The 26,896-nt window shown below is 40.9% G+C and overlaps 1 protein-coding gene across 3 annotated transcripts in view; it reads left to right on the forward strand.

The window, feature by feature from the left end:
- ZFPM2 (zinc finger protein, FOG family member 2) overlaps window positions 1-26,642 on the forward strand; it is a 443,439-nt gene extending 416,797 nt beyond the window's left edge. For all 3 annotated transcript variants that reach the window (XM_037048373.1, XM_037048374.1, XM_037048375.1), the window contains 3 exons: window positions 16,330-16,536; window positions 19,707-19,931; window positions 23,142-26,642. In XM_037048373.1, coding sequence (XP_036904268.1) covers window positions 16,330-16,536; window positions 19,707-19,931; window positions 23,142-25,633 — 2,924 coding nt within the window. In that variant the 3' untranslated portion in view covers window positions 25,634-26,642. The remainder of the gene's footprint in view (window positions 1-16,329; window positions 16,537-19,706; window positions 19,932-23,141) is intronic.
- Window positions 26,643-26,896: the final 254 nt, after the last annotated feature.

Genomic DNA, 26,896 nt, shown 5'->3' on the forward strand with positions numbered 1-26,896 from the left:
GTCTGTGGAGCTACAGTGACTTGGAGCCCCATGTCTTCCTTTGAAATTATACCATGTGCTTTTATGTTGACTGAGCAGTTGTTTAATTGCTCTTGTTCTGTAAATGCTCAGTGCTCTTAAGTGGTATTAAGATTACATAGTAGCTATAGTGTGCATATTCTGAAAGTACGTCTCTTAAGGAGGTCCTGCAAAGCAAGGTGGGATATAGCGTGATGCTTATTCAGCAGTCCCAGTGAATTTTCCAAACTCACTTTCCACTCACTTTAGCGGGCCTCGAAATCACCGATTGAAACCTTTATTTTCTGAGACTTGTTGTTAAGCAACCGTACAACTGGGACTCTGATCCAGGACTTGCACTTAAGAAAGACAAGTGTTGAGAATATAGGGTGACCTGGGGTTCCTTTGTCACATGCGAGCCTGATTGAAATCAAGTGGGGAAAGGGCTCGGTTAATGACAGCATGCTATGAAGATGTGGGAGTAGGTGAGTGTAGAGGGATTTCTAGGGACGCTCAGATAAAATTCCATACGCTCTTTAATTGTCGTTAGAAGGAACGAAACACTGCTAGTTATCGGCACCTAATGGTGGTTAGGAAATAACAGTTTCTAAGGTCAGAGCAGTTTCTTCTGACCAGAGGAGGGGAAGGCAGGTGGGGGGTTTGTAGAAGAACAACAGGGGTACATCACTTCAGACAGACTTTTCACAGTGTTACTTAGTTTTATCATTCAAAGCTGTTCTTTTCTTCTTCCTCAGTACAAATGTATAACCAATCCCCTATAACAGGGGTCCCAGCCTCTGGGCGTAGGACCCCCAGCCTAAGTCTGGGCTAGTTAGGAACTGGCAGCACAGCAGGAGATGACCTTGCATGTAATGCTCTTGAATCATCTGGAAACCATTCCCTCCCACCCTGGAAAAACTGTCTTCCAGGAAGCTGGCCCCTGGTGCCCAAAAGGTTGGGGACCACTGCCCTATAACCTTTAGAGTCAGTACATGTGGCTCAGTAATCACAAAGTATCTACTCAAAGAGTTTTGTTATTAGGCAACTTTAAAACATCCAGAGTGCATATTATAAAGCCATTCAAAAATAAGACCTCACGTTCTTCATTTAAGAAAGTAAAGTGCTTTTTAAAAAATCAGCGAAATGGCAATGGTATTTTAAGCTGAAAACTCGTTTGATGATTCTGTGTTGTACTAAAGGAACCCGGGCTCCTGCTCTTCCCTCATTCCAGAGGGGCAAGGGGGGAAGGCAAGGCCACATCTTCATGCTTTATCTTCCCCCGGGCACACGAGTGGAATGAGGGGCCATTTAGATGAGCATCGGAGGATTGTCTAGAAATTACCACAGAGTTGCTTAGTCAATTAACAGGAATCTTTGGGGATTGTCAAGCTTGGTGTAGCAACTTCACATTTAGGATAAAATAGAATTAAATAAATAAAGCCTGCATTTTCCTTTCTCCTGTGTCTGGAATCAGTGAAGGCACTGAGCGCCATCTGCTGGTAACTAGTTCTTCAAAACTTTATTTTCTTACCAAAGTCAGTTGAAATCAAGACTAGGTACATATACACCAGTATATATAGAGAGAGAGATTTGAGAAGAAAATCCAAGAGTATTGAGGTACTATAAATATACCTCATTATATGTGTGTTATTATGATCCATTATATGATAATTTCATAAAATATGCCTTAGGATATAGATTCAACAACATTTCAAATAAGAAATGAGCTGTTTCCATATTTTAAAATTTACTAGCATGGGCGTTTTAGATAGATAGAGGTAATAACTGTGAAAGTTTTCTAAGTTTGCTCAAATCATGACATGAAAATATCTGCCTCACAAGGTTTTTAAAAACAAAAAATAAATAACACACCTCACCACCACATCGATGTGTATATTTGGAAGCATTTAATGAACGTGAAAGTTTAAATCTTAGTCACCTTTAATCATTAAACTAATTTAAAGTACATTCTAATTGTTATTAACTTTGTAAAATATTATAAACCAACATGCTTAAGTATACTCACTCTTACTCCATATTTTCTTTGTTATTAAAAAAACCACCTCTGTGATGGAAGAATATCACTGTTTTAACAAAAGTCTCAAAGGTAGGATGAGAAGGAAATACAGTGTTTCTAGAAAGAATTTAACAATGCAAATTAGCATCTGAATGTTTTTGTGCTGTTTCAAATCTCTGTCAAGTTTTTGTTCTAATATTTGATATCTCTGAAATTCAAGAAATACAATAATATCACATGCTCTTGGTGCCTGCATTTCCCATGCAGAAGATTAGACCTATTGCTCCTCATTAACTCTCTTCTTGAGACCAGGTGCAGTAAGAACAGCTGCGTGCGTGTCCCCTCCTGCCACTCCCGGGGAAGGCACTTACTAGTTCTGTTGTAGTTGACAGTGCATTGTACAGAAAAGCAATTACATATGAGAAAACACTTAGAAAACCACAGTAAAAACATAAGCATTCATTTAAATTATGTTGTACTAAGAACACTTGACAAGAATTGTGATTCCAGAATTTGAACCATAGTAACAGGAGTTGGCCATTGTTCACAGTAATGCATAGTCAGGCACTAGCCTTCTGAGCTGAAATCTTAAGGAAGGATAACACGTTCTCTTGAAAGGGGAACAACTTGAAACAAGAAACATCCTCTGGGTAGCGAAGGAATATGAAAAAAGTTATATATATATTATAATACATAAAGTTATAAAATATCAACATGAAGACAGTCTGTTTAATACATTCAGTATTAAATATTTAATTTATTCAGTATTTTCAATAAATAGTATATTTTTGTGAAGAGAGCATTAGAATAAATATACTTAAAAATGAATAAACTTTGAGAAGTCATGAAATGATGTTGGCTGTTCCTCCTTTTCCTAGTGTGTTTCTTCTGTAGCATCTAAAGGGCAGGATTTCTTCTAAGAACAGGAAGTTTCTGACCATTGGAACCCACTGCTGTTGAAACCCACCTTGTGGGAGGAGACTTTGGGTGGGGCACCTCTACGAGCTCAGGGGTGCTGGGACATGGAAGCCCTCCTTCCGTGGTAGCAGACAGAGGGTGACAAACACAGGTCCCTGCCGGTGCTCGGCATAGCCACCCTGTGCACCCGCGTGGCCCTGCAGGGGCCTGCCAGCCCTTCAACATACCTGCATAGGAGTCTGTGCTTTTAAACAGACGCCCTGGAGAAGTTTAATGAGCCTCCTGGAATTTAAAAAAAAGGGGGGGGGGAGGCAAAACAAAGAAGTGTCATGGAAACGGGCAAGCTGCAAAAGGGGTAGAGAGGTTCATTTCCAGCCTGATGCTTGAGGGGCTGTCATCAAGATACCGCAGTGGGTGTTGCACAGAGCCGTGGAAGGAGGAAAGAAAGAAATTAGAAACAGCCTCCTGTGATGAACTTGTGTAATTTATTCCTCTGCAGAGCAGTAGGCACAATGTTTCATTTTCGTTCCCCTCCACCTAATTTCTGAACATTCCAAGGCTAGGCAAGAATGAAAATTAAGCACACCCAACAAACGAGTCGTAATGAACGTGCAGGACGCACTCAGATTATTCATAAGCGTCCAAGTTGTGTGTTTCGGTGGAGCTCTCCTCCCTCTGCTCCCGATTGCGGATGAAGAATGGTGTTTTAACAGGCAGATGGTAAAGACAATTACAGTGAGGGGCTCAGCTGGGAGTTACATCCGTTTATTGCAAATTATTAGTTGATAAATGCTTTTGTTTACAAGCAGAGTCTTAAGCAGCTTTGTAATCAGTTTATCATGTTCAGGGGGAGTTTTGACAGATCACCTTTGGGGTGTCATGCCACCTCTTAGCTAGTCATTTAAAATCAGGATGGGCACAGTCAGAGGGGCAACCTCACTCGGCGCCATTGGGAGCTCCTGCAGAGCGGGACACAGCCCACCTTAGAGCAGAGCACGAACCCCAGGAACGCTGAAAAGACTCCATTGTGTGTCTTTGCCTAACCCCAAGGTAGGTAGGATGCCTGAGTTTCTTCACTTCCTGTTGGTTTAGGTTCTTCCAGGCAGTTCTGAACATCTTATTCATAGAGCCAAACTTTCCGCACCCCCCCTTCAGCAGAAATCTGGAACTGACCAAGTGACTCTGTTTACTTTTCTGAAAAAGGTGTCCTGTGCTTCCTGCAGGGAAGAGGGAATTATCTCAGCAGGAGGCACTGTCTTAAAGGAAAAAAATCAGTATGTGGAGAGAATGCACACCAGGAGCCAAAAGGCCTAATGGGGACCTATTACAGGGTTGAGCTGGGAATGCTTTCTGTGATAGAAGGGGCGTTCAGGAAACACCCTGGTGCAGCCAGGCTGGCTTTGATGTCCTGCTCAATGAAATGGGATGATAGTGCTTCCTATTTGTCACACAGGTAATTCCTTTAGAGTAACGAGGGTGCTCGTGTTTCTTTGTTTCTGAGTTCTGCTCAGACCAATATTACCTGTTGAATGTATGCTAAGTAATAAAGCATGTGATGTTTGAAACGACAGGTAATTTATGGGTGGTGGTGTTAAGCTCATTTCCAAAATGCTTGCTGAAAGACAGGGCCGTAATTTAGTACTTTCTATCTTGCAGCATTACCAACATTCACTAGTGTTTTGCATTGCCATGAAGACATAGTTTATAAACCTGAGGATTCAAAGATGTCTCCCCGAAAGGATTCAAAGATCTGGAGGCTGTACACAATTGATGTTATCCACTTTTACATTCCACGCTAATAAAAATAAGTTTTGTGGGCTTAATCAAAAGTATTTAAATAAATAATCATTTATTATAGCTCTTGTAATGGCCATTTTTATTCGTACCTACTGACCATTAATTTACATGTTTTTATTTCCTGGTGTTCAGTGCTTGTTTTGGCAGCACGTATTCTAGAGACAGAGACAGAGACAGAGACAGAGACAGAGAGAGAGAGAGAGAAAGAGAGAGAAAGAGAGACGACATTTCTTGGCATTCAGAGAAAACTTACCGGGCTGACAAGGAATTAACTCCTGAAGTCAGAAGCCAGATTTCATAGCTAGAATTATATACCCCATGTCCTCTGAAATATCGGATGATCTTTGGAAATTCAAATCCAGCTAATGCATTTTAAAGCATAGGTAACATATGTGTAAGAGCAGAATATTTTTTTCTTAACCACAGAAACGTGGTTAAGTATCTCTATTCATTTCTCTCCCCGACTCCTGTCCTTTCTATTACAGATTCTCAATTAAGATTGTCCAATTGTCAGGGTAGAATAAATCTTATTTAAACTGATCACATTGTTTAGTAAAGTTTGTGATTTTAATGTTGGGTTGGCATAAGCTTCCTTTAAAACATTTGGGAGGAAACCAGAGTATAGGTTTTATCCTCATGTCGACACTCAGGACACAATATTCAGTTCCCAATTTTCCAGCTCTTAAGCAATTAAATGTTGTATTGACATCAGAGGAAAGGCGCTTACAGAAGAGTTAAAAAATGAAAGCCTTGATATCTTAAATTGTAAATTGTGTTTTCACACAAAGAGCATAAAAAGTTGTTTTTTGATTTCTATAATCAAGTTAATGAAGGATAAATAGTGGATTTGGCAAGTAGTTCTGCTATGTGTCTATCTCTTTGGACTGGAGAAAGCAAAGAATTGTTGTTGTTGTTTTTTTTTTAAAAAAAAAGCCTGTCCTCTCCTTTAGCCCAAATACCAAAGAGACACTACAGAGTTGCTGGCCAAGTCTGATTTTTTTTCCTCTCCCTCTCCCAGGAACGGCTTGATGCTCTATAAAAAGATGTCAGGAGCACCAGCCTGGGAAAGTCGAATGCCCCAAATGCCCCGCATTGCCTATAAGTACAAATGAAAAATGCTAAAGATAATTTAAAAACAGGAAAGACCTTTTGCAAAAATGCTTTTGATTTATTGCTGTGTATTGTGCAGATCTTTATCAATTATTCTCACTCCATTTTATTCAAAAACGATTGTAAACCATGAGTTGGCACGTTGCTGCATACGGGGAAAAAAGGCATTAATCAACTCTAAATAAACAAGTGCAAGATCTATCTAACAACTATGAAGCAGTTAATACATTTTTAAGCAATTTTATTTTAGAAAAGAGGTCTAAAAAAGTAGTGCTTAATTATCTGGACTCCTCTGCGCTGGGCTCCCTTTTGATTGTATTAATGAAGCAGCTGGCCCATTGTTTCCCTTTAATTCCTCTATTGTTTTAAGAATATGTCACAGCTCTTTATTCTTTTATCAGGTGCTGTGCAGGAGGATGCACACAATACCTCATATTCCTACTGTATTCGCCGATGCACAAAGAAACCTCCGCCGCGGTTTTCAAAGAAGGGGCACCCATAATTTATAAGTTCTCTTCCTTGCACCACTCCACTGTCAAGAATTTCAACAGTATTGAATGGGAATTCACTGTAAAATTTGTATTAAACAGTGTGGCTACGTATAGACATACGTACTGTGTTAATGTCAAAACCCCGAGATCTGGGCGGGTAACGTGTGTGGTGTTGAAATACGGCGGTTGTTTCGCTTTTAGGAAATTATTCTGACCAATGGCTTCCCACTTAGGAAACGATTCCATTTCCCAAGTGGGCATATCATGTTGGGTTTTCAAATTATGTAGCAAAAATTAAAGAGCATAATAACCAAACAAGTAAATAGGCTTGTTTCTTCCACCTCCACAAACATAATGCCCTTGTGAGTGTACGTGTTTGTGTATGTGTGTGTTAAACAGCCCATTTATCCCCAGAAAATGGCTTTAACTTACTTGTGTGACTAAGATGTACCATGATTTCCTCGACAAACCAGTATGGAATCTTTATAAACTAAACTCAGGTCACCAATTGACCATCTTCTTGTATCACTCGTATGAAGAAGGTAGACTTTTAGATGATGTAGAAATAACACTGCATATCTTCAGAAATGAAAATGCCTCGTAAGATAGTAAATAATATAACATTTTCTGCCAGAGTTGTTTTTAAATGCTGGTTCACTTATGCATAATTACTTTTACTCTAAATATCCATGAAAATCACACCAAAAAATTACCCATGATAAAATTATCTCGAAGCTCTGATTTATATGGACTTTCCCTTTTTAAAATACACAAGTAGGCTTTTTCTTTGGTTTCTTTTTTTTTCTTTTTTGGATGTCTGTATTTGAGAGACTCGTTGATTTTTTCCCCCTTAGAGTTCTCAGTCTAATAAAGAGAAGTGACTTAATACGATGTAGTAAAACTTACTAACTTCAACTTTAGAAAAGCTCTTAGCATAAATGATGATTGTCTGCACTTCTTCCATTTTGTATTGCTAGGTGTGTGGGGTTTTTTTTGTTTGTTTGTTTTCTTTTTAGCTTAAAATAAAGTTTCAAACTGGTATTTCTATCTATGTGCTTAAGGCTTCATCTTTCTCTGTATGCAGGTAGAGTAATACAAAATCTAAATGTGATTTAATTGGTTCAATTTGCTGTATATTTTTATGCTAAGCTTAGGTCCCTATCTTGATAAGCCCACATGTAGTTTTGCTCAAGGTTTACAGCTTCATGTTGTTTGTATTTCCTTATTTTTACAAAGCAAGTATTCTATCAATCACACAGATAAATTAGAAAGAAGCATGTATAGACATAATACATGGAAAAGATTTTTCAGCATGCTACGTAATTTATTAACCTGATGTTTACCATTGTAAGAAGCCGTGAATTGCAGATAGCATGGACAAAGTTAAATGCTTTTATACCGGGTGCATTTTGCTTATACAGAACTCTATAGGTATGGTCGAACAATATAATTGAAGCTTTGTCAGCTCTGTAACCTAGCAACAGATAATACTGTTAGGTTCCTGAATTGCTCCTGGTTGACAAGTAGGGAGTATTTTTGTGTTTATCATGTTTGCTAATGATGGGATCCTTTCCAAAAAGCTTGTCTTAATCTTAATTAGAGTTTATCAGTAGAGGCCTGCATGACATTGTGCAGACACTGATTTCATAAATAATAAAAGTGCAAGTGAAAAATTTGGCAGGATGGAGAGATATTTAAGGCCACTGCTTCTAGTAAGAAGAGTGTGAATTTCCAAAATATAATCCAGTTTGAACTGTGACTTTATTCTTTATGATCAAAACTTGTAGTGCACTTCACTGCAGTTTTGACAGCAATTATGAGAAAAATTTATAAGCTTCCCGTTAGGAACCATATTGGTTTGTACAAGAACTTTGATCATAAACATTACTTAGAACAGCAAGTACATGGTTTTTCAAGAATGTCAAGGTCTTAGTAGTTATTACTTTCTGTGGAACCTTGAGTGTATTTGTCCTTTATTGTGACGGGCGTGGTATGCGGGTGTGGAGACTGGGAATAGTGAATGCGTTTGCAATATTAAGAGACAGACAAAGAGGGACTCCTACAGTAGACTTTACATTTGGAGAAAGCCAGGCAGGTATCAACTGCTTCATATCCATGCAGTAGGAATGGGATTTTTCTCCCCTCCGGTTTGCACAGGAAGATCTCTCACACTAGTTTAAGGGGGATCCAGTATTATTGATCATTTCTAATTAGTTACATACCTTCAAAATGATAAAGAATTAAACATTATAAAGCTGAGTATAATTCACAAATTGACTGAGTTCCTCACTGGCTTGTTCACTTGAAAGACGATGCGAAGTCATTATATCTTTTTCCCTTTCTGGTTTTCCTCACCTTTTCACCCATTTCCCGTATTCTTCAAATATTAGGGGAGAAGGGAAATTCAAAGCTATTTTCAAATGTCATTTTCAAAATTTCAAAATGGACACCTCACTGCTGGATGTTTTTACCTCATCTATGAAATATTTTATTATGAAGAGACTTTTTTGTTCATAGAGTCGTGCCTATTTACTCTGTATAAGTTGCAGATGGTTCACCCATATGCCAGTGATTCTTAACTCTAGAGGTACATTAAGCCCTCTGGGGAGCTTCTAAAAAAATAATGAAGCCCCAACTTCATTCCCAGTTCTTTTGATTTGATTGATCTGCACTGGAACCCAGAAATCAGTGCTGATTAGGAGCCGTCAAGATTGCCAACTTAATTGCCAATTAAGTAGAATTTTGTGCACTTTTAATATCCAACTGAACTTCTAGTTTAAATAGGGAATTGAACAAACACTGCATTCATATTTAATATCAAATGAATTTAATATGTGTGAAATGTTTCAAACAGTACTTGACACAAAGTAAGTGCTTTCTAAGTGTTCGTTGTTGTCATTGTTTATTAATTGTGTTAAAAGATAACCTGGAAGTACCTCCACATCACAAATATGGACATTATTCTCCAGATTGTCACTATGCATTTAAAAGCTATACCTCATTACTGTGTAATCTTCTTGACACTGTTTCAGAAAGTGAGCCATCTTTTTTCTGCCTGAGAGATAAACTGAGCCACCCAAGGTGAGGTGCAATGTAGTTCATGAACATCAGCTGGTACGAGTGATTTGGGACACCTGGTTCTTCATACAGAATCCACAGTCCAACTGCCTCATTCTGATCTCACCCCCCAGGTCCCTTTGCCTTCCTCCAATTTCCCTCCAGCTGTGTGACCTTGAATAACTTGCCACACTTCCAGCCCCGTGATCTCACAGCACATGGTAACCATTTAATGGGTGTGTGATCATTACTATTATTAGCACGTTGTTTACAGAAACATTAAAAGTTGCTTACAACTTGATGCTAATAATCCAGAGGCAATCTAACCTGGAGCTGTTCCTTCTTATGATGCAGGTATAGTGATTCTTCTGTATCACACAGTAACTGATCATTAATTCAGAGTGAGAACTAAAGTTTCTTACCCTCCATTTAAATGCTCTTTCTATTTCATCTTGGCACTGAGGACAAATAAATTTTCAGTGATTCGGGGTACCAGCTATGCCTCACAATTATTATATCATCCCTTAGACCAAAGTCATTTGCTCTGGGATGTCTGTACAAAGAAAGTCGTAAGAGTTTTATCAACTAAACACATGATATTGCCATGTGTGCACCTACCACCTGTACATAATCCTCTTTGTGTCCGTATCCATATATCATTCATGTGGACTAGTGCATTGAAAACCCTTTTGGTTTAACTCTAGGGCATAAGCATACTACTTGTATGAAAGCTGTAGAAAACATCATTAGATTTATTCAATTTCATAGCCATAGGGAGTTGGCAGGAATAGTCCCCTGGCACTCAGAACACAGGCAGAAACCGAAATCAACAGAGTAACCAGGAAGTCACAATTTTCAGATCTACACAAGTATCCAAAATTTATTCAAATGAAAATGGTCAATATGGCCCCAAAAAGTAAACTCCGTCTCAGCAGCCACTTCTTTCCACTAGGGACTGAACTTTCAAGGAGTAGTTTGTGCAAGTAGCTTTACTAGGAAAACTGGGGTGGGAGAAGACCTAACTCTTGTTTTGTTTTAAAACATCTCATATGAAAAATACTTTGCTGATTCAAGATGGCTTGCAGAGTAGCTGGAAGCTCCATCCACTTGCTCACAGACCCGACTGGTCTTGCAGCTAAGCCACAAAACAGTCAACTCGAAAATCCAGTGGACAGTGAGTCACAGCATGTATGAGTGAGTGCATATGCGGACAAGTATGGGGAGTATGCATGAGTGTGCAAGAGCCGGCCCACCTGCAGGGTACCTGGGAGTAGGCGTCCCAAGCTCTCTCAGCAGAGCAACTGCTGCCCAACGTGGCACTTCTGGCTGTGCAGATTCAGGGCAGCTGAAGATTGGCTCGGGAGCCATGAGCTCTGGGGACTAAGAAAAACAGCCGGGGAGGTGCTGGCTCCAGAAACAGTGCAGTGGGCACAGGCCCGCCCAAGGCTGAAAATCTCTGGAGGGAGCGGGGACAGTACCCCTCCACTGCCCCATCTTATGGTATTGCTGCAGAACCCTTTCTAATGTCATCTGGGAGAGATCCAGAAAGAAACTTTATCTGAAACAGTTGGAGGCTCTGCCAGGCAGTGGCCAGCCCTGACTTAGAGACACTGATTTTTGAGGAAGGGGAGCACATGAAGAACAAGCTCCAGGACTCCATGCTGCAGTTTATGGGCCACACAGAAACTTTTTAAAGAGAGGAGCTAAGGTGCGACTCAAGACTTGATAGGGACCAGTGCTCACACGTGTGTCAGTGTGTGCACAGCAGCTCTGCTAAGAAAGAACTGGGATGGATAGAGTCACATTGAAGGCACTGTGGGACCCAACCCAACATGGCTGGTGAGCAGGAAACTGGTCAGAGTGGAAAATTGGGGCCAGAGTCCCCTGTGTGAGAGAGCGGCAGGCTGAGGACATGATGGTCAGGAGCTTAATGCCTGAGATTCACTGCAGTCAGGCAGATCCATCAGAAACAGGCTAATCCAACCCCCACCTGCAGAATTATAGGCTCTGCAGATCAGTGAGGCCTGGCTCAGTAACCCCCTGCTAGGCACACTTCCACAGGAGAAAGAAAAAAGCCCTGAAAGGGCCCATTACCAAACCCTATGAGCTACTCTGCTCCTTGGGCCCTGACCCACTGAACCAAGCAGAGCAGAGAGATTAGAAACAAGCACAACAAAGCAGGTTGAGGGCCCCACCCAGCCTCCATGTCTAGATAGAGCTTCTGTCTGCACCAAGCAGCAAGGAGCTGCCCCTTTTACACAGATTGTCCCCTCACAGGAAACGGACGGCTAGTTCACCAGAAACCATACATTACTGGAAAGAATCTGGGACAGACCAAGACAAGTGGCAAGGAAAGGAGGAAACACTCATCTAGCCATCAGCAGCCTAGATGAAGCAGAGGATCAAATCAGCGAACTGGAGGACAAGGAAGAAAAAAATTCCCAGACAGAATAACAAAACAAAAAAGTAGTCAAAAAAGAGTGAAGAGGATTTGAGGAAGCTTCAGGACAACATGAAACATAAAAATATTTGTATCATAGGGATACCAGAAGGAGAAGAAAAGGAGCAAGGGGTAGAAAACCTGTTTGAAAAAGTAGTGACAGAAAACTTCCCTAACTTAATGAGAGAAAAAGTTTTGTCAGTCCAGGAAGCCCAGAGGGTACCAACCAAAATAAATCCAAAGAGGCCCACTCCAAGACACATCATAATTAAAACAGCAAAACTTAAAGATAAACAGAGAATCTTAAAGGCAGCAAGGGAGAAGCAGATAGCAACATACAAGGGAGCTCTGATAAGGCTAACAGCTGACTGCTCCTCAGAAACACTACAAATCAGAAGGGAATGACAAGAAGTATCCCAAGTAATGGAAAGCAAAGGCCTTCAACCAAGACTACTCTGCTCAGCAAGGCTCTCAATTAAAATGGAAGGCCAAATAAGGAGCTTCCCAGACCAAAAAACAAAAAACAACAGGCTAAAAGAATACACCTACACCAAACCAGCATTGCAAGAGATGCTAAAGGGACTGTCTTAAGAAGATGGATGGATACATAGATAGATGGATGATAGACAGACAGGAACACAAGTACAAAGGGAAAAAATGTCAATGAATAAGTATGTATCGATAATAACCTTAAGTGTAAATGGATTAAATGCTCCAATCAAAAGACATAGGGTAGCTGAATGGATAAGAAAACATAAACTACGTATTGTCTACAAGAGACCCACCTCAGAACAAAATATCTACACAGACAAAGTGAAGGTAGGGAAAAATATTCCAAGCAAACAGACATGTAAAAAGCTGGGATAACAATACTTATATCAGAAAAAATAGATTTCAAAACAAAGGCCATCAAAAGAGACACAGAAGCCCACTACATAATACTAGAAGGGAATAACCCTTCAGGAAGATACAACTCTTGTAAACGTATATACACCCAACACAGGAGCACACAAATATATAAGGCAAATCTTGGAGGACTTCAAGAAAGATAGCAAAAGCAACACACTCAATATAGGGGATTTTAACACCCCATTGTCAACAAAGGGTAGATCTTCCAAGCAAAGAATCAACAAGGATATTGTGGCATTGAACAACACTCTAGGTCAAATCCAGTTCATTGATACCAGTTCAAGGTATACAGAACCTTTCACCCAAAGTTGTCTTAACCCCACTTGTTAATATATCAGCTTTACTGCCTCATTCACAGCATCACTGTCATCTGGTTCCTCAAACCAGAAACCTGCGTGTCATTTTCGGCAGCATCTTTTCTCTTACTCCTCTGACCGAGGCCTCTCTCAGCCCTGCTCTTGGACATGGCCCTTACCTCCCACACAAGTTACACTTCTCATGGCTGAACTAGTACAACAGCCTCCAGATGGGCTCATGGTAACATTTCCTCCTTCTTCAGTTCACTCTCACTACCCTAAGATCTTTATTCTGGGAACACAGGGGAAGCCTGTGTCCCCAAGAATTTTGGGGGGAAAGAACTTGAACTTTATTTCACTCCAATAAAAACAAATCATCTCCCCCACCATGAGGCAGGCACAACTGTTTCTGTGTTACAGTCAAAGCTGTCTCATCTTGCTCTACACTCTTTGCGGGAGGAGGTACTGATTTGTACTGTTTGTTGATTCCAGTGGCAAATGCTACAACTGTCACCGTGGCTGATTTCATATTACCAGTGCGGCATCAACCAGCACAAAAAATTCCCGACAACTCTGCTCTGCAATCCGGAGCAGGGGCCTCATGCACATCCCCGCTCACAACCCACATTTCTCCCTCAGCCCCCGGGGCTCCAGATTTGCTGGCCTCTGGGCCATCTGAAGACGAGGTAGCCTCTTCCCTAGTCCTGAACTTACATTCATACTCCCTTTTCTGCCAGTGATGGTGTACCTGTCAGCGTACTTCTGCTCTCTTACCTCCATTCACGAGTCAATCATAAAGTCACCTTGTGGGCTTACCTGACTCCCCCAAGAAGCATCAGTTATTCACTCCTCTCACATTTTCTTTAGCATTAAGGAACGACACCTGCCATGTGGTACTGTGATTTATCCGTTCATTTGTGTGCATTCTAATTGTATAGCTGTGCATGGAGCCGTAGCACCCAGCTGGCGCACAGCAAAGAGTTCAGTGAATAACGGATGAATGAATGATTTGAAAGATGCAAATTGTTCACTTGAAAGACAACTGACTTCCTCATCAAGTCTACACAGTACATTTCCATTCTAATTGAACCTTTAAAAAGATGTGCTTTGACTAAACGATAAAAGGAGATAAAGTGATAAAGAGAATAAAATGGGAGACCTTAGTGTGTCTGAAGCCACAGGTATGCATTACAACTGCCAGGCCATTTAATAACACAGAAAAATCGTCTTTTGCTTACTTTGCACTTAATATTTGTGAAGATTATTTTATTTATTTATGGGAGCTTTTGCTTCCAAGTATGAGCTCAAGTACAAATCCTCCTCCTGCATAGCTCCCTGCTGTGACAAAGAGTAGCTATGAATGTTACTTCTCTAAAATCTCGATTTCTCCTGGATAACTGAGTTCCAAACCTTCCTTTTGTGAAAAATAGCCATAGCTGGACGTAACAGCGATGTCAACTTATTAATAATGGTAAATTATTTTTAATAATGGGAGTCATTCCGTGCATCACTGATGTTCAGTGACTCCGGAAGAGCAGGCGTGAGAGAGACCGGAATGGGCATGCTTTGCCCCTTCCTCCCCACCTCTCTGTTACAGAGACTCACTTAGTAAAACTGGGTCCCTGAGGAAGGATGAGGCGCCAGCGATTACCTTTGTCCGCAGCTGTAAATAGTTTGGATCTATGTGGACATCAGTGAAGGCAGAGCAGCCAGAAGCATCACCAGCGGATAAAACCCACCATGTGGCACATCGAACATTCACCGATTACACAATAGCGCCATTTAGCTTCTCTGGTTATAAATAAATTAATCAGTCCCTGCATGAGTCTGTTTTTTTAACTTTGGTAAACTGGTATGCTTTCAGCTACACAAGAGTAAAGTGAGAAAGAAATTTAAGTTGTTTTCTAGTCTTTTGGTATATTCGCGTGCCACTTTGAAAGTCTCATGCAGATTTGACATCGGTGATCTCAGCTTCGTTTTTTTTTTTGCAAACAGGTCATGAATGGTGTTTTGTTTGTTTACCTTTAAAACTTAATCAGCTGGTTCAATTAAATGGCCGAGTTTCCTCTAGAACAATGTCCTGATGTGTCCGTGCAACTCTGCTGTGTCATATGGTGTTGTTATCTTCCCCACCAGATTTTTGCCATGAATTGTTTGAAAACTATAATCCCTTTGAGGGTGGAAAAAATGAAGTGCAGTTGAAAAGATAGTAATGCTGAGAGATAAACAAAGCAGTATTACTTATCAGAATGGGTACGATTTTTGCCTGCTTAATGACTACAATATATAGCCTTGCAATATATACACAGTGAGGGGGAAAAAGCTTTATAACATATCAAGTATGCCACATTATTTCAGCTATAACTGTATAGGATACGTATCTAGGCCTGAGAATGTAGATAACAAAATATAAGTGCTCTGCCTGTCTAAACATGTTAAATAAATGAGCATCCACTATCGCATTCCAATACATTAGAAGATGTACTTGCATAGTTAATTTTCTTTTTAATGCACCACACGTGATCATTGGAAGCACAGAGCCAGAGTATATCTCAGTGTTTGAAGAAAGAGTTCTTTTCATTTAAACAAACCTTTATTTAAAGAAGCCTTTTTGAAAAGGATCTTTGGCATACCTTCTCCTCAGGAAGTTCAATCAGGGTCAACGGAGGTCAAGAAGCCACATTTTAAGGAACACTATATAAGTAAAGATCACTGAGCCAATAAAGAAATTAATGTCCGCAGGCATAAAGAGCGTGAAACTAACTGACTTTTTAAAAATTTTCTAGATTTTAGGAGCTTCTGTTTCCTTTTTTTGTAATTTTGGACATCTGATATCGATAGAATAAAGTATTTGGGGAAGAGTGTGTGAGGGAGGGGAGGAGGGAGGTAAAGGGAAATAAACTTTTTACTTCCAGAAGGTGCAAAAAGAGTAGCTTCTACGGTTCACCTGGAGTAAATTTCCGCAGTTGGATCCCGGCCGTGCTTGTTCTTAGGATACCGTGTAATAGCCTGGTTAATGATCAGGGCAAGAAGTTGACAAAACTTGCTATAGATTATGTCTGTACTTGGTTCTTAGTCTTTTCTCACTATTGGTCACTGAACAGTTCGTTTAATGCAAGGAATGCAATTTTCCCCATTGGAGGGAGGTATAGCTGTTGTCTTGATCAAACACTCTGCCTAGAAACTGATATGAAAAACATGAGAAAGCTCTATTGACATCCATCTAATGTACAGCAGACTCAAGCATTCTATGTCAATTCTTTCTTTCTCTCCTCTTCCCCCCACCCTTCTTAATAGGAGGTCAGCTTTGGTGCACAACTACGAAGGTCATCTCTGAGGGTGAAGAGCTAATTGCCTTTGTGGTGGATTTTGACTCAAGGCTACAAGCTGCTAGTCAGATGACTCTTACAGAAGGGATGTACCCTGCACGCCTGCTGGACTCAATTCAGCTGCTTCCTCAGCAAGCTGCCATGGCTTCTATTCTGCCTACAGCTATTGTCAATAGTAAGTGCCGAGTGCAATAGCCCAGTACAATAGTTTTGTGGCGGTGATGGTATTTATGGGAGAGGGAAAAAAGTATCTACTGATAGGCAGCCAGGGACAGACGTTTTTCTCCAGTGCTGTGATTTCAGTTTATCTTCTAAGAGAGAGTGGATGTGTGTTTGCTTCTCCCTTTCATTTCTGGTTGGGTTCCTGAATGTTACACACAAAGCTGACATTCTAAACCAGTTAAACAACATCAGGGCTACTTAGCTCTAAGAAACCCAACAGCTTTCTTGATGCTCCTAGATAAAATGACTTTGGTATTCTTTAACAGCAGCAGTTAAAAACTTAAAGAAAAGAATGCAAATCAAATTTTGATCAGATATACTGATGAAGAGGAAATTTAGCCTGGATAAATCAAGACATCAGTCAATGCAGAAAAAAATAGATAAGGATAGAAAGAAAAATACATGTAAGCTTAGAATACTTTATATGGAGGATTTTTAAATATGCCCTGACAGATACCCTTTTATATTTTGTTAAAATGACTATTGAACTTAGATTGTATTCCTTGAACACACAAAGTGACACTTCATATGACAAAAAGTCAGGGATCCAGGAATCTGAAGATCTGAGTTATACACTCCGCTCTGCTTCTATCTAGTTCTGTGAGAAAACATGAGTAGCAGTTATATCTCAAGATAGATTCTACAGCTGGTAGGTAAGTGAAATATTTCATTTAGTCAAAAATGTCCTTGAAAATCCCCGAGACTCTGTATGATACAGAAGAGAAACCTAGAGACTGCAGTGTTGTCTTGATATTTATATTTACATGTGTGTGTATGTATATATTGTTGTTGAACAACAATATAGTTGTTCATATATATTCATATTTGTATATTCACATATATTCATATATATATTCAACAATAATTGTGTTCTTGCTGTAACAGCACCCTTTAAAATAAATTCTAAGGTATATCTGGAATTAGTCTGCATCCAACCAGTGGACCCAACCCAACCTACAAGTTACTTTCTTTAAGACCTTTATTTTGATGCAGATAGTAGGGAACATGAAATAGCAGAGGCCCAACTTGAATTTGAGGGAAAAAAGATTTGTTCCCAGGGATACTAGGGGTATCATATTATTGTGTAGCTCCAATGTGTGAATGTTAATTCTAATTATATTTAAGATAATACTTTGCTTCTGTAGCAAGGTAACTATCAATCCCAAATACATCAGCATAGATGGAGTCCACCTTATCACTCTGAAGTTAGCTAATCAGCCAAACAGATCCTGCTTTACATGGACCCTCTATTAAACAATGTGGTTCTCTGAATAGTGTAAATGTAACTCACTTGGCGGGAGGGGTTAAGTAATAGACCATGGTAGCATATAATTTTGTATGTAATTTTAATTTGAAATTCTATATTGCACTTGCCGTTCTTTCTTCTCATCCACTGGTTTTGGGTCCTTAGTTTTCTCCTTATCTTCTCAACACCGTGTCCTTCACTATCATGGGTTTCACCAACTATGCCACTCCCAAATCGCAGAGCAGCTGTTTCTGCTGAGTTCCAGGCCTCTGTTGTCCCCCTCCCCAGGTTCCTCTGTATTTCTTACAGGAATTTCAGATCCTTCCTATATAATGTGACCAAATATCCCAGTGTGCCTGGATTTGTCCCAGTCTATAGTGTGACTGGCATCCCTCTGATTGGTGTCCCCTTTCATTACAAAAAGTGCCAGATTTGCTCAATGCAGTGTTAGTGTTTATCACCCAGTGTGTGCTGCGGCCTTTCCTCCGCACCTCTCGGTCACCTGCTCCTCTAAAAATGAATGGAACAGAAATGGGAACCGAGGAGATACAGCGCCCTCTGCCCTAACGCCCAAAGCAGTAACTTCTCTTCCTCTCGGCCCCCCTTGCCATTGAGGCACCTGGAAGTGTTTGCACTGGGTTCCAGTCCCAGTTCACCCACTTATGTGATCATGAGCAAGGTACTCAGCTTCAGTTTCCTCACCTATAAATGGGGGAAGGGGAAAGTCACACACATGGAGAAATTTTCCATGAGTGAATGCATGAAAATGCATATCATAACATGAGTTAATAAATATCACATGGCTTTAGCTACAACACAAACTGTCACATTTCACTTAGATTACTGCATTTACCTCCTACCAGTCAAGTCTTCCTTCCAAATTCAGTTCCTTCGAAACCTGGCTCTTACAATTCTATATCTGATTCTGTCAGTCTCTTGCTTAAAATGATTCAGCGATTCTCCCGTAACCACTGAGATAAAAACCTAAACTTCTGAAGAGAGCTTTAGGGTCTTTGAGAGTCTGCCCCTGCCTTCTACAGCCTCATCTGTCAGGGTTCCATCGTGCCCCTTGCCTGAGCCACAGAGTCCGCCAGCCTTCCCCCAGGCCTTTTCTCAAGTTGCCATGGCTTCCCCCAGGGTTGTTCCTTGGTCAGGAAGACCCATCCCTCTTCTTCACCTGACCAGTCGCATCCTTCACAACTCAGCTGAGGCTCGTCCTCATGTTCCCTCTAAATCCTTATCCGACTTTCCCCTCTTTCCAACGGATGAGTTCTTTCACCAGCCCAGTGTCTATTTTCTATGCCTAACACACACCTCAGACACCTCCATTGTACCAGTCATCCTGTGCTAATTTACAATTCTTACCTGACCATTGGTTCATCAACCCTAGGAGACTATGAGCTCCTTAATGGCACCCAGCACACCGTAAAGTCTAGCACATAGTAAGTACTCTGTAATTAATTTATGAAATGAAAAAATGATGTCAGGGATTGGCCTCAGGGCAAACTACAGGTCAGCCATGAGATACTTAAACTTAATTAATCAGAGAAACCAATCCTCATTGCTATTTATCTGTGCATATCTTTCTAAACCATACATACAGTTTCAGTGAATTAAAATTAATCTGCTTTGGTTTTATTGAGTGTTGGCGTCTTCTAAGGTACCAATTTCTAGAGTCTGCAGGAAGGTAGATTTCGTCGAGTGTTGCATTCCTCGGTCCTGTTCTGTGGAGCAACAACATTCACAACTGCGCTCATCACTCACTGTCTCATTGCCTAATTCAGCACCTGAGAGCAGTCTCTGAGACAAATTGAACCAAATGCTGCTTAACCCCCCAATGCGCGGCCGCTGATACGTCCCCGTGTTTTCGTCTACAGAGGATATATTCCCTTGCAAGTCCTGTGGCATCTGGTACCGGAGTGAGCGGAATCTGCAAGCCCATTTGATGTACTATTGCAGTGGGAGGCAAAGGGAAGCGGCCCCGGTGTCGGAAGAAAATGAAGACAGCGCTCCTCCGATTTCCAGCCCCTGTCCCTTCCCGCAGTGCACCAAGAGTTTCTCCAACGCCCGAGCTCTAGAGATGCACCTGAACTCACACAGTGGTAAGTGCCAAGAGTTTCTCCAACGCCCGAGCTCTAGAGATGCACCTGAACTCACACAGTGGTAAGTGCCTCCTGTGTTTCCTCTTTTGCTCCAGGACACTCCACTCTTTGTCTACATACATCTATTTATACATGCACACACACATACCTATATCTGTATCTAATTATATCTGTAAAACCAAAGTCTAACTTGCTGAACCAGCTGGTTATGTCACTTACATTCGACTCAAAGGACTTGGGTCGGAATTTTTTTCTAACATCTACTGTCCTCAGATTGCAGGCAAAATCATTCTATTTTTTTTAACTGAAGGAAAACCATCATTTTTGAAAATCTCAACACCCTTTGTACATTGTCATTAACATTCATTGATTGAAGTGTCTGTCAAGTGGCCTTTGTGAACTGACCATACTGTTACCCATGGCAGGAAAAAATTGGTCTGTACATAAAAAATAAGTATTTGCTGAATTGGAATAAAGCTGTTATTTTGATAGAGCCAATTAAAATCACACTTGAGAGGAATTAACATTTAAATATGGTTCTATAAAATGCTCTTGACTTCCAGAGCACGCATCATGACAGCTTAGTTGGTTTTTATGACATAAAGTCACTTTTCGTCTTACGTTTTAAAATTCCTTAAGAAAATTAGACTAAAAACAAATGCTTGTTTTTATTTTTTTAAGCCTTCTCTTAACAGCAAGGGGGCAACTCTTCCCATTTATCTTGGAATTGTACGCCCAAATATCATCACATATTTTCAAAATTAAAGCCAACTAAACAGACAAAATTATATTAACTTGAGATATTTCTAGGAACATTCCTGGATAGGGCAAACCAATCTTTGGCAATCATAGCTCTCCAGCGCTTATAATGCAAAATGTGTAGGCTGTTTCTGGGTGACTTTCTTCCCTCTTTTTGTTTGGGTTGAATAAATAAAAAACTGAAATTGGGCCCTGGCTGGTGTAGCTCAGTGGATTGAGCGCGGACATGTGAACCAGAGGAGCACGGTTCGATTCCCAGTCACGGCACATGCCTGAGTTGCAGGCCAGTTCCCAGAGCAGGGGACAAACAAGAGACAACCATACATTAATATTTCTCTCCCTCTCTTCTTCCCTTCCCCTCTAACGATAAATAAATAAAATCTTTAAAAAGACTGAAATTGGTGCTGAGTTAAAAAAAAAACACCAGCTCCAACCTCCAGTGTTCTAGCACAGTACAAGCTTTTATCTTTGGACCTATAGAAGTAGTCAGTTTCCCTTCCATTCGTTCTCCTCCCTTCCTCTTCAAAGGAGCTGTCTTGACTTTGGAGGGAAAGCAGGAACAGCTTGGTTGTCTCAGACGGTGAGTCAAGCCATGCACAAAACAAAAACTGAGGCAAAGGGATCTTTCCAGATGAGGAGAATAATGACTATTGGATTAGTTAAGAAGAAAAAGAGAGGAATAAGAAGTTCCTTTAGATCTGAGTTTTCTTTGCTGTGTTGCCAGCTTATGAATATATAAAAGGCAATTCTCATTTTAGTCTAGAGTGCAGAGAGGGTGAGCCAAGCCTGCTGTAACCGTAAACCAACAAATGGGAACCAGAGTGAACCTTAGTGAGGAGAAGAGTCTAGATTCCAATTCCAGTTCTTTGGGGGAAGGGGATCCCCTCCTCCTCCATCAAGCAATTATCTGGAAACCAACCATGTGTGCTGCAGTTCACCTCAATTCTGACACTGTCTTCCCAAAGCTGGCATCAGATCCCCAGGTTAAGAACGCGAGACTGCCCTAGCCCAGTTCAGATGTCAGCTGAAGCGAGTCCAGACTGTTGCCAGCGCTTCAAACCAACAGCTGTCTGTAAAGTAGGGGTCGCCAAGACCCCTTCCTTGGGTTTGATTAGTTCATTAGAGTGGCTCACAGAACTCAGGAAACCCATTTACACACTGGATTACCAGTTTCTTATTAAAGAACATAACTCTGGAACAGACAGAAGAGATGCATGGGGCAAGGTTTGGGGAGAGGATGAGGAGCTTCCATACCTTCTCAGAGTGTCCTGTTCTCCCCTGATCTATGCATGGTCACCAACCCTGAAGCTCTTCGAACCCTGTCCTTTTAGTTTTTAATGGAGGTTTCATTACATAGACATGATTGATTAAAATCATTGGTCATTGGCAATTGAGCTTAACCTCCGGCCCCTCCACCCTCTCCCAGGAGGTTGAGGGTCAGGGAAGTGTAAAAGTTTCAGTGGATCCCTTATCCAGGCAACAAGCCCGCCCACCCCCCCCACCCCCCTACCCCCCACTCCCCCCCCCCATCCTTAGGTTACCTAGGGGCTTTCCAATGGTCACCTCATTAACATAACAAAAGACACCTAGGTCACTTATTAAGGAAAGTCACAGGATTTTAGGAGTTGTGAGCCAGGAACCTTGGACGAATGCCAGATATATATATAAGATATTTGGTCATTCAGATGACCAAATACATATTTCTTAGAAATCACATTATCGCAGTGAGGTTTAACCACAAGTCATTGGTAATATTCAAAATAATTAATAACTGACTAGGAACAGGCTGTGGTGATCAATCAGCATGGATGTTGGTCTGAAATGACTGTATTGTACACTGGTGTCTCCCAGGTGAACGTCAGCCCTGGAGAGGGATGAACCACGTTCAGCAAAACCAATGAATAAAAATCTAGAACTGTACCAAAGATAAATGAGGTTATTAATTACTTCACAAAATGGTGCCTATTGGGATTCTTTTGAATAAAGACCTAATGTTGAGTGTTGAGAGTCATTTGATTTCCACATAGGTTAGCCAGATCAACTCTAATGAATGCCTCCTCTTCCTGATGTAGAACATACTATTGTTGTAAGAAGTTATTGGATTACAAATGATAAAATCTGAGATTCAGTCATGGTTCTATTAATGAATAGCTTTATTTTCATAATCAATTACCTTAGCATCTTTGAGTTCGTATCCTGACCTGTAAAATGGGGACAACAATTCAATAATACACATGAAAGTGATTTGAACAGTATAAAGTGCTATTACTGTTCTCATACATGGTGAAAAGATGTTCCAAGAAAAAAGCTAACATCACAAATGAGATTCTGACACAGTATTTCAATTCATTCCTGTTGTATTGAAGACATTAGGTCATTAGTAAAGGCTTATAATCATTACAAAACCAACACATGAGGTTCTCAGTGTTCTTGTTTTGTATGTCTCTCCAGGAGTGAAAATGGAAGAATTCCTCCCACCTGGCGCCAGTCTCAAATGCACCGTCTGCAGCTACAACGCTGATTCTGTGATCAACTTTCACCAACACCTGTTCTCCCATCTCACTCAAGCTGCCTTCCGATGCAACCACTGCCACTTCGGCTTCCAGACTCAGAGGGAGTTGCTGCAGCACCAGGAGCTCCACATTCCCGGAGGCAAGCTTCCCAGAGAAAGTGACATGGAACACTCTCCCAGCAGGACCGAAGACAGCCTGCAGCCAGCCACCGACTTGTTGACCAGAAGCGAACTCCCTCAGAGCCAAAAGGCCATGCAGACTAAAGATGCGAGCTCTGACACCGAGCTGGATAAGTGTGAGAAAAAGACGCAGCTCTTTCTCACTAACCAGAGACCAGAGATACAGCCTACAACAAATAAACAGAGCTTTTCTTACACGAAAATAAAGTCTGAGCCCTCGAGTCCAAGACTTGCCTCATCTCCAGTCCAGCCTAGCATTGGGCCTTCTTTCCCTGTGGGTCCTTTTCTCTCTCAGTTTGCTTTTCCCCAAGACATCACTATGGTCCCTCAAGCTTCAGAGATCTTAGCCAAGATGTCTGAGCTGGTACACCGGCGACTGAGGCACGGAAGCAGTAGCTACCCTCCCGTTATTTATAGCCCCTTGATGCCCAAGGGGGCTACTTGTTTTGAGTGTAACATAACATTCAATAATTTGGATAATTACCTAGTGCACAAAAAACATTATTGCAGCAGCCGATGGCAGCAGATGGCCAAGTCCCCAGAGTTCCCGGGAGTTTCAGACAAGATGCCTGAGGCTGTGAGCCCCAACACTGGCCAACCTTCCATAAACCTTCTCAACCCAGCCGCTCATTCTGCTGATTCGGAGAATCCACTGCTTCCAACATCCTGCATCAATTCTTCCACTGTTTTAGATTTAATTGGGCCAAACGGGAAGAGCCACGACAAGGATTTTTCCACTCAAGCTAAGAAGCTCTCCACCTCCAGTAGCAATGATGATAAAATTAATGGAAAAACTGTTGATGTGAAAAATCCCAGTGTCCCCTTAGTGGATGGAGAAAGTGACCCAAATAAGACTACCTGTGAAGCTTGCAACATTACCTTCAGCCGGCATGAAACATACATGGTCCACAAGCAGTACTATTGTGCAACACGCCATGACCCGCCACTCAAAAGGTCCGCTTCCAGCAAAGTGCCTGCCATGCAGAGAACCATGCGCACACGCAAGCGAAGGAAGATGTACGAGATGTGCCTCCCTGAACAGGAACAAAGGCCCCCATTGGTCCAACAGCGATTTCTTGACGTAGCCAACCTCAGCAATCCTTGTACCTCCACTCAAGAACCCGCCGAAGGGCTAGGAGAGTGCTACCACCCAAGATGTGATATCTTTCCAGGAATTGTCTCAAAGCACTTGGAAACTTCTCTGACGATCAACAAATGTGTTCCAGTTTCCAAATGTGACACCACTCATTCCAGCGTTTCCTGCCTAGAGATGGATGTGCCCATAGATCTCAGCAAAAAGTGTTTATCCCAGTCTGAGCGGACGACCACGTCTCCCAAAAGGCTGCTGGACTACCACGAATGCACTGTGTGCAAGATCAGCTTCAATAAGGTAGAGAACTACCTGGCCCACAAGCAGAATTTCTGTCCGGTCACTGCCCACCAGCGTAATGAGCTGGGTCAGCTCGACAGCAAAGTGTTTCCAAATCCAGAGAGCGAACGAAACAGCCCTGACGTCAGCTATGAGAGAAGCATAATAAAATGTGAGAAAAACGGGAATCTGAAGCAGCCTTCCCCCAATGGAAACTTATTTTCATCACACTTAGCCACTCTGCAAGGCCTGAAAGTCTTTAGTGAAGCCGCTCAGCTCATTGCTACGAAAGAAGAAAACAAACATTTGTTTCTTCCACAATGCCTTTACCCCGGAGCAATAAAGAAGGCAAAAGGCGCTGACCAGCTTTCTCCGTACTATGGAATAAAGCCAAGTGATTATATTTCCGGTTCACTTGTCATCCATAACACTGACCTAGAGCAAAGCACAAATGCGGAAAATGAGTCTCCTAAAAGTCAGGTTTCCACAAATGGGTGTGCCGTGCCGAAGAAGGATCCCCTGCCTTTGTTGCCCAAAAACAGAGGCATGGTCATAGTTAATGGTGGACTGAAGCAAGATGAGAGACCCGCCGCCAACCCACAGCAAGAGAACGTTTCCCAGAATCCTCAGCAGGAAGAAGGCCACAAGTCTCCCTCTTGGATCTCCGAGAACCCTTTAGCCACAAATGAGAACGTCTCACCGGGAATCCCGTCTGCCGAGGAACAATTGTCTAGCGTAGCAAAAGGGGTGAATGGCTCCACCCAGGCTCCAGGCAGCGGGAAGTACTGCCGGCTGTGTGACATCCAGTTCAACAACCTCTCAAACTTTATAACTCACAAGAAGTTTTATTGCTCATCACATGCAGCGGAACACGTCAAATGAGATAACCAACTAAATAAACATCCGTCACCTTTGGTACCAGTGTTAATATGTTGTTCTACCCAGTCCAGAAAAACAAAAAAAAAGCTCTTTGAATTGTATCTGGGCGATCAGGAGACACTTCATCATGGCGGAGTTGAAGACTTAAGGTGTAATTTCATTACAGTCCATTAGTAAAGTGTATTATTGGTGCCATTTTCAAAAAATTAATTTATTTTACCAGCAGTATTCATAGCTGTGGTTATGTTATTTTTTATTTAAAAACTTTATATTAAAGTCATTTGTAATGTTATTGTATAGTTATTGTGTAGCACATATGGTTTGCACTGTATAGTAGCTTTTAAAGAAAATAGTCACAAACAATACAGAAAAGCATTTTAGAAATAGCTTCAAAAGCACTTGTGTATCTTGATTTCTTCTTATATGCTGTTGCAGATATACGTATATGCTAAAATATAACTTGCAAAAATGTTCTAAGTATACATGCTATAAGTTCGCCTTAAGATTTCAATTCTTGGATAATCAGGCTCCGTTTGCACTTTATATTTTAGCAAATACAGTCTCTTAGTCACTAGGCTTTGCATTTGTATGTAGCCGTATGTTTCTGTCCATTTTCTTAATCTTAAACATGTATGTTAAATGAAGATGGCAATTTTTTTCTTGTATAGTACTTGTATTTTCTTTCGCTGATGCAGCTCTGTCTCAATTTTTAAACCTTTGCTGTTAAATGCAATACTTTATAAAGAATGAACAAAATTACTGGAAGCAGTATTGTAAGTAAATGAGGTAGTATTAACCAGTTTTATCTTTTGAAAGGCACAGTCTAAATCGAAACCCTGAACTCAATGCTGCAAGTATGAATTTAATTCATATATAAGATCTATTTAAATATAAGAGTAGCAATACTGCACCTGGTGATCACAAAGATAATGTTCTACTTCTGATAGAAATAATTTCTCAACAAATGTTGTTACTATGCATGTATATGGATGGAATAAAATTCCAGATTGTTGGAGATGTTCCGCGTACTTTCTTCCTTTAAAATATAAAGGAAACTTTTCTCACCTTATAAATGATGAGATAAGGTTCAAAACACCATTAATAGCTATAATAACAGGGTGTCAAACCAGTACAGCAATAGATTGTCCTTTTTATGGTCCTAATTAATATAACTTATTATATTAAAATGAACTGGAAACTCCAGGCTAAGGAACTAGAAAAATTCTTCATTATAAATATATACAGTAAGTACTATCTTTCTGTTCC

The sequence above is a fragment of the Sturnira hondurensis genome, unplaced genomic scaffold (assembly GCF_014824575.4).
Source record: "Sturnira hondurensis isolate 20B ecotype Veracruz unplaced genomic scaffold, ASM1482457v3 Scaffold0006413, whole genome shotgun sequence".
NCBI lineage: Eukaryota > Metazoa > Chordata > Mammalia > Chiroptera > Phyllostomidae > Sturnira > Sturnira hondurensis.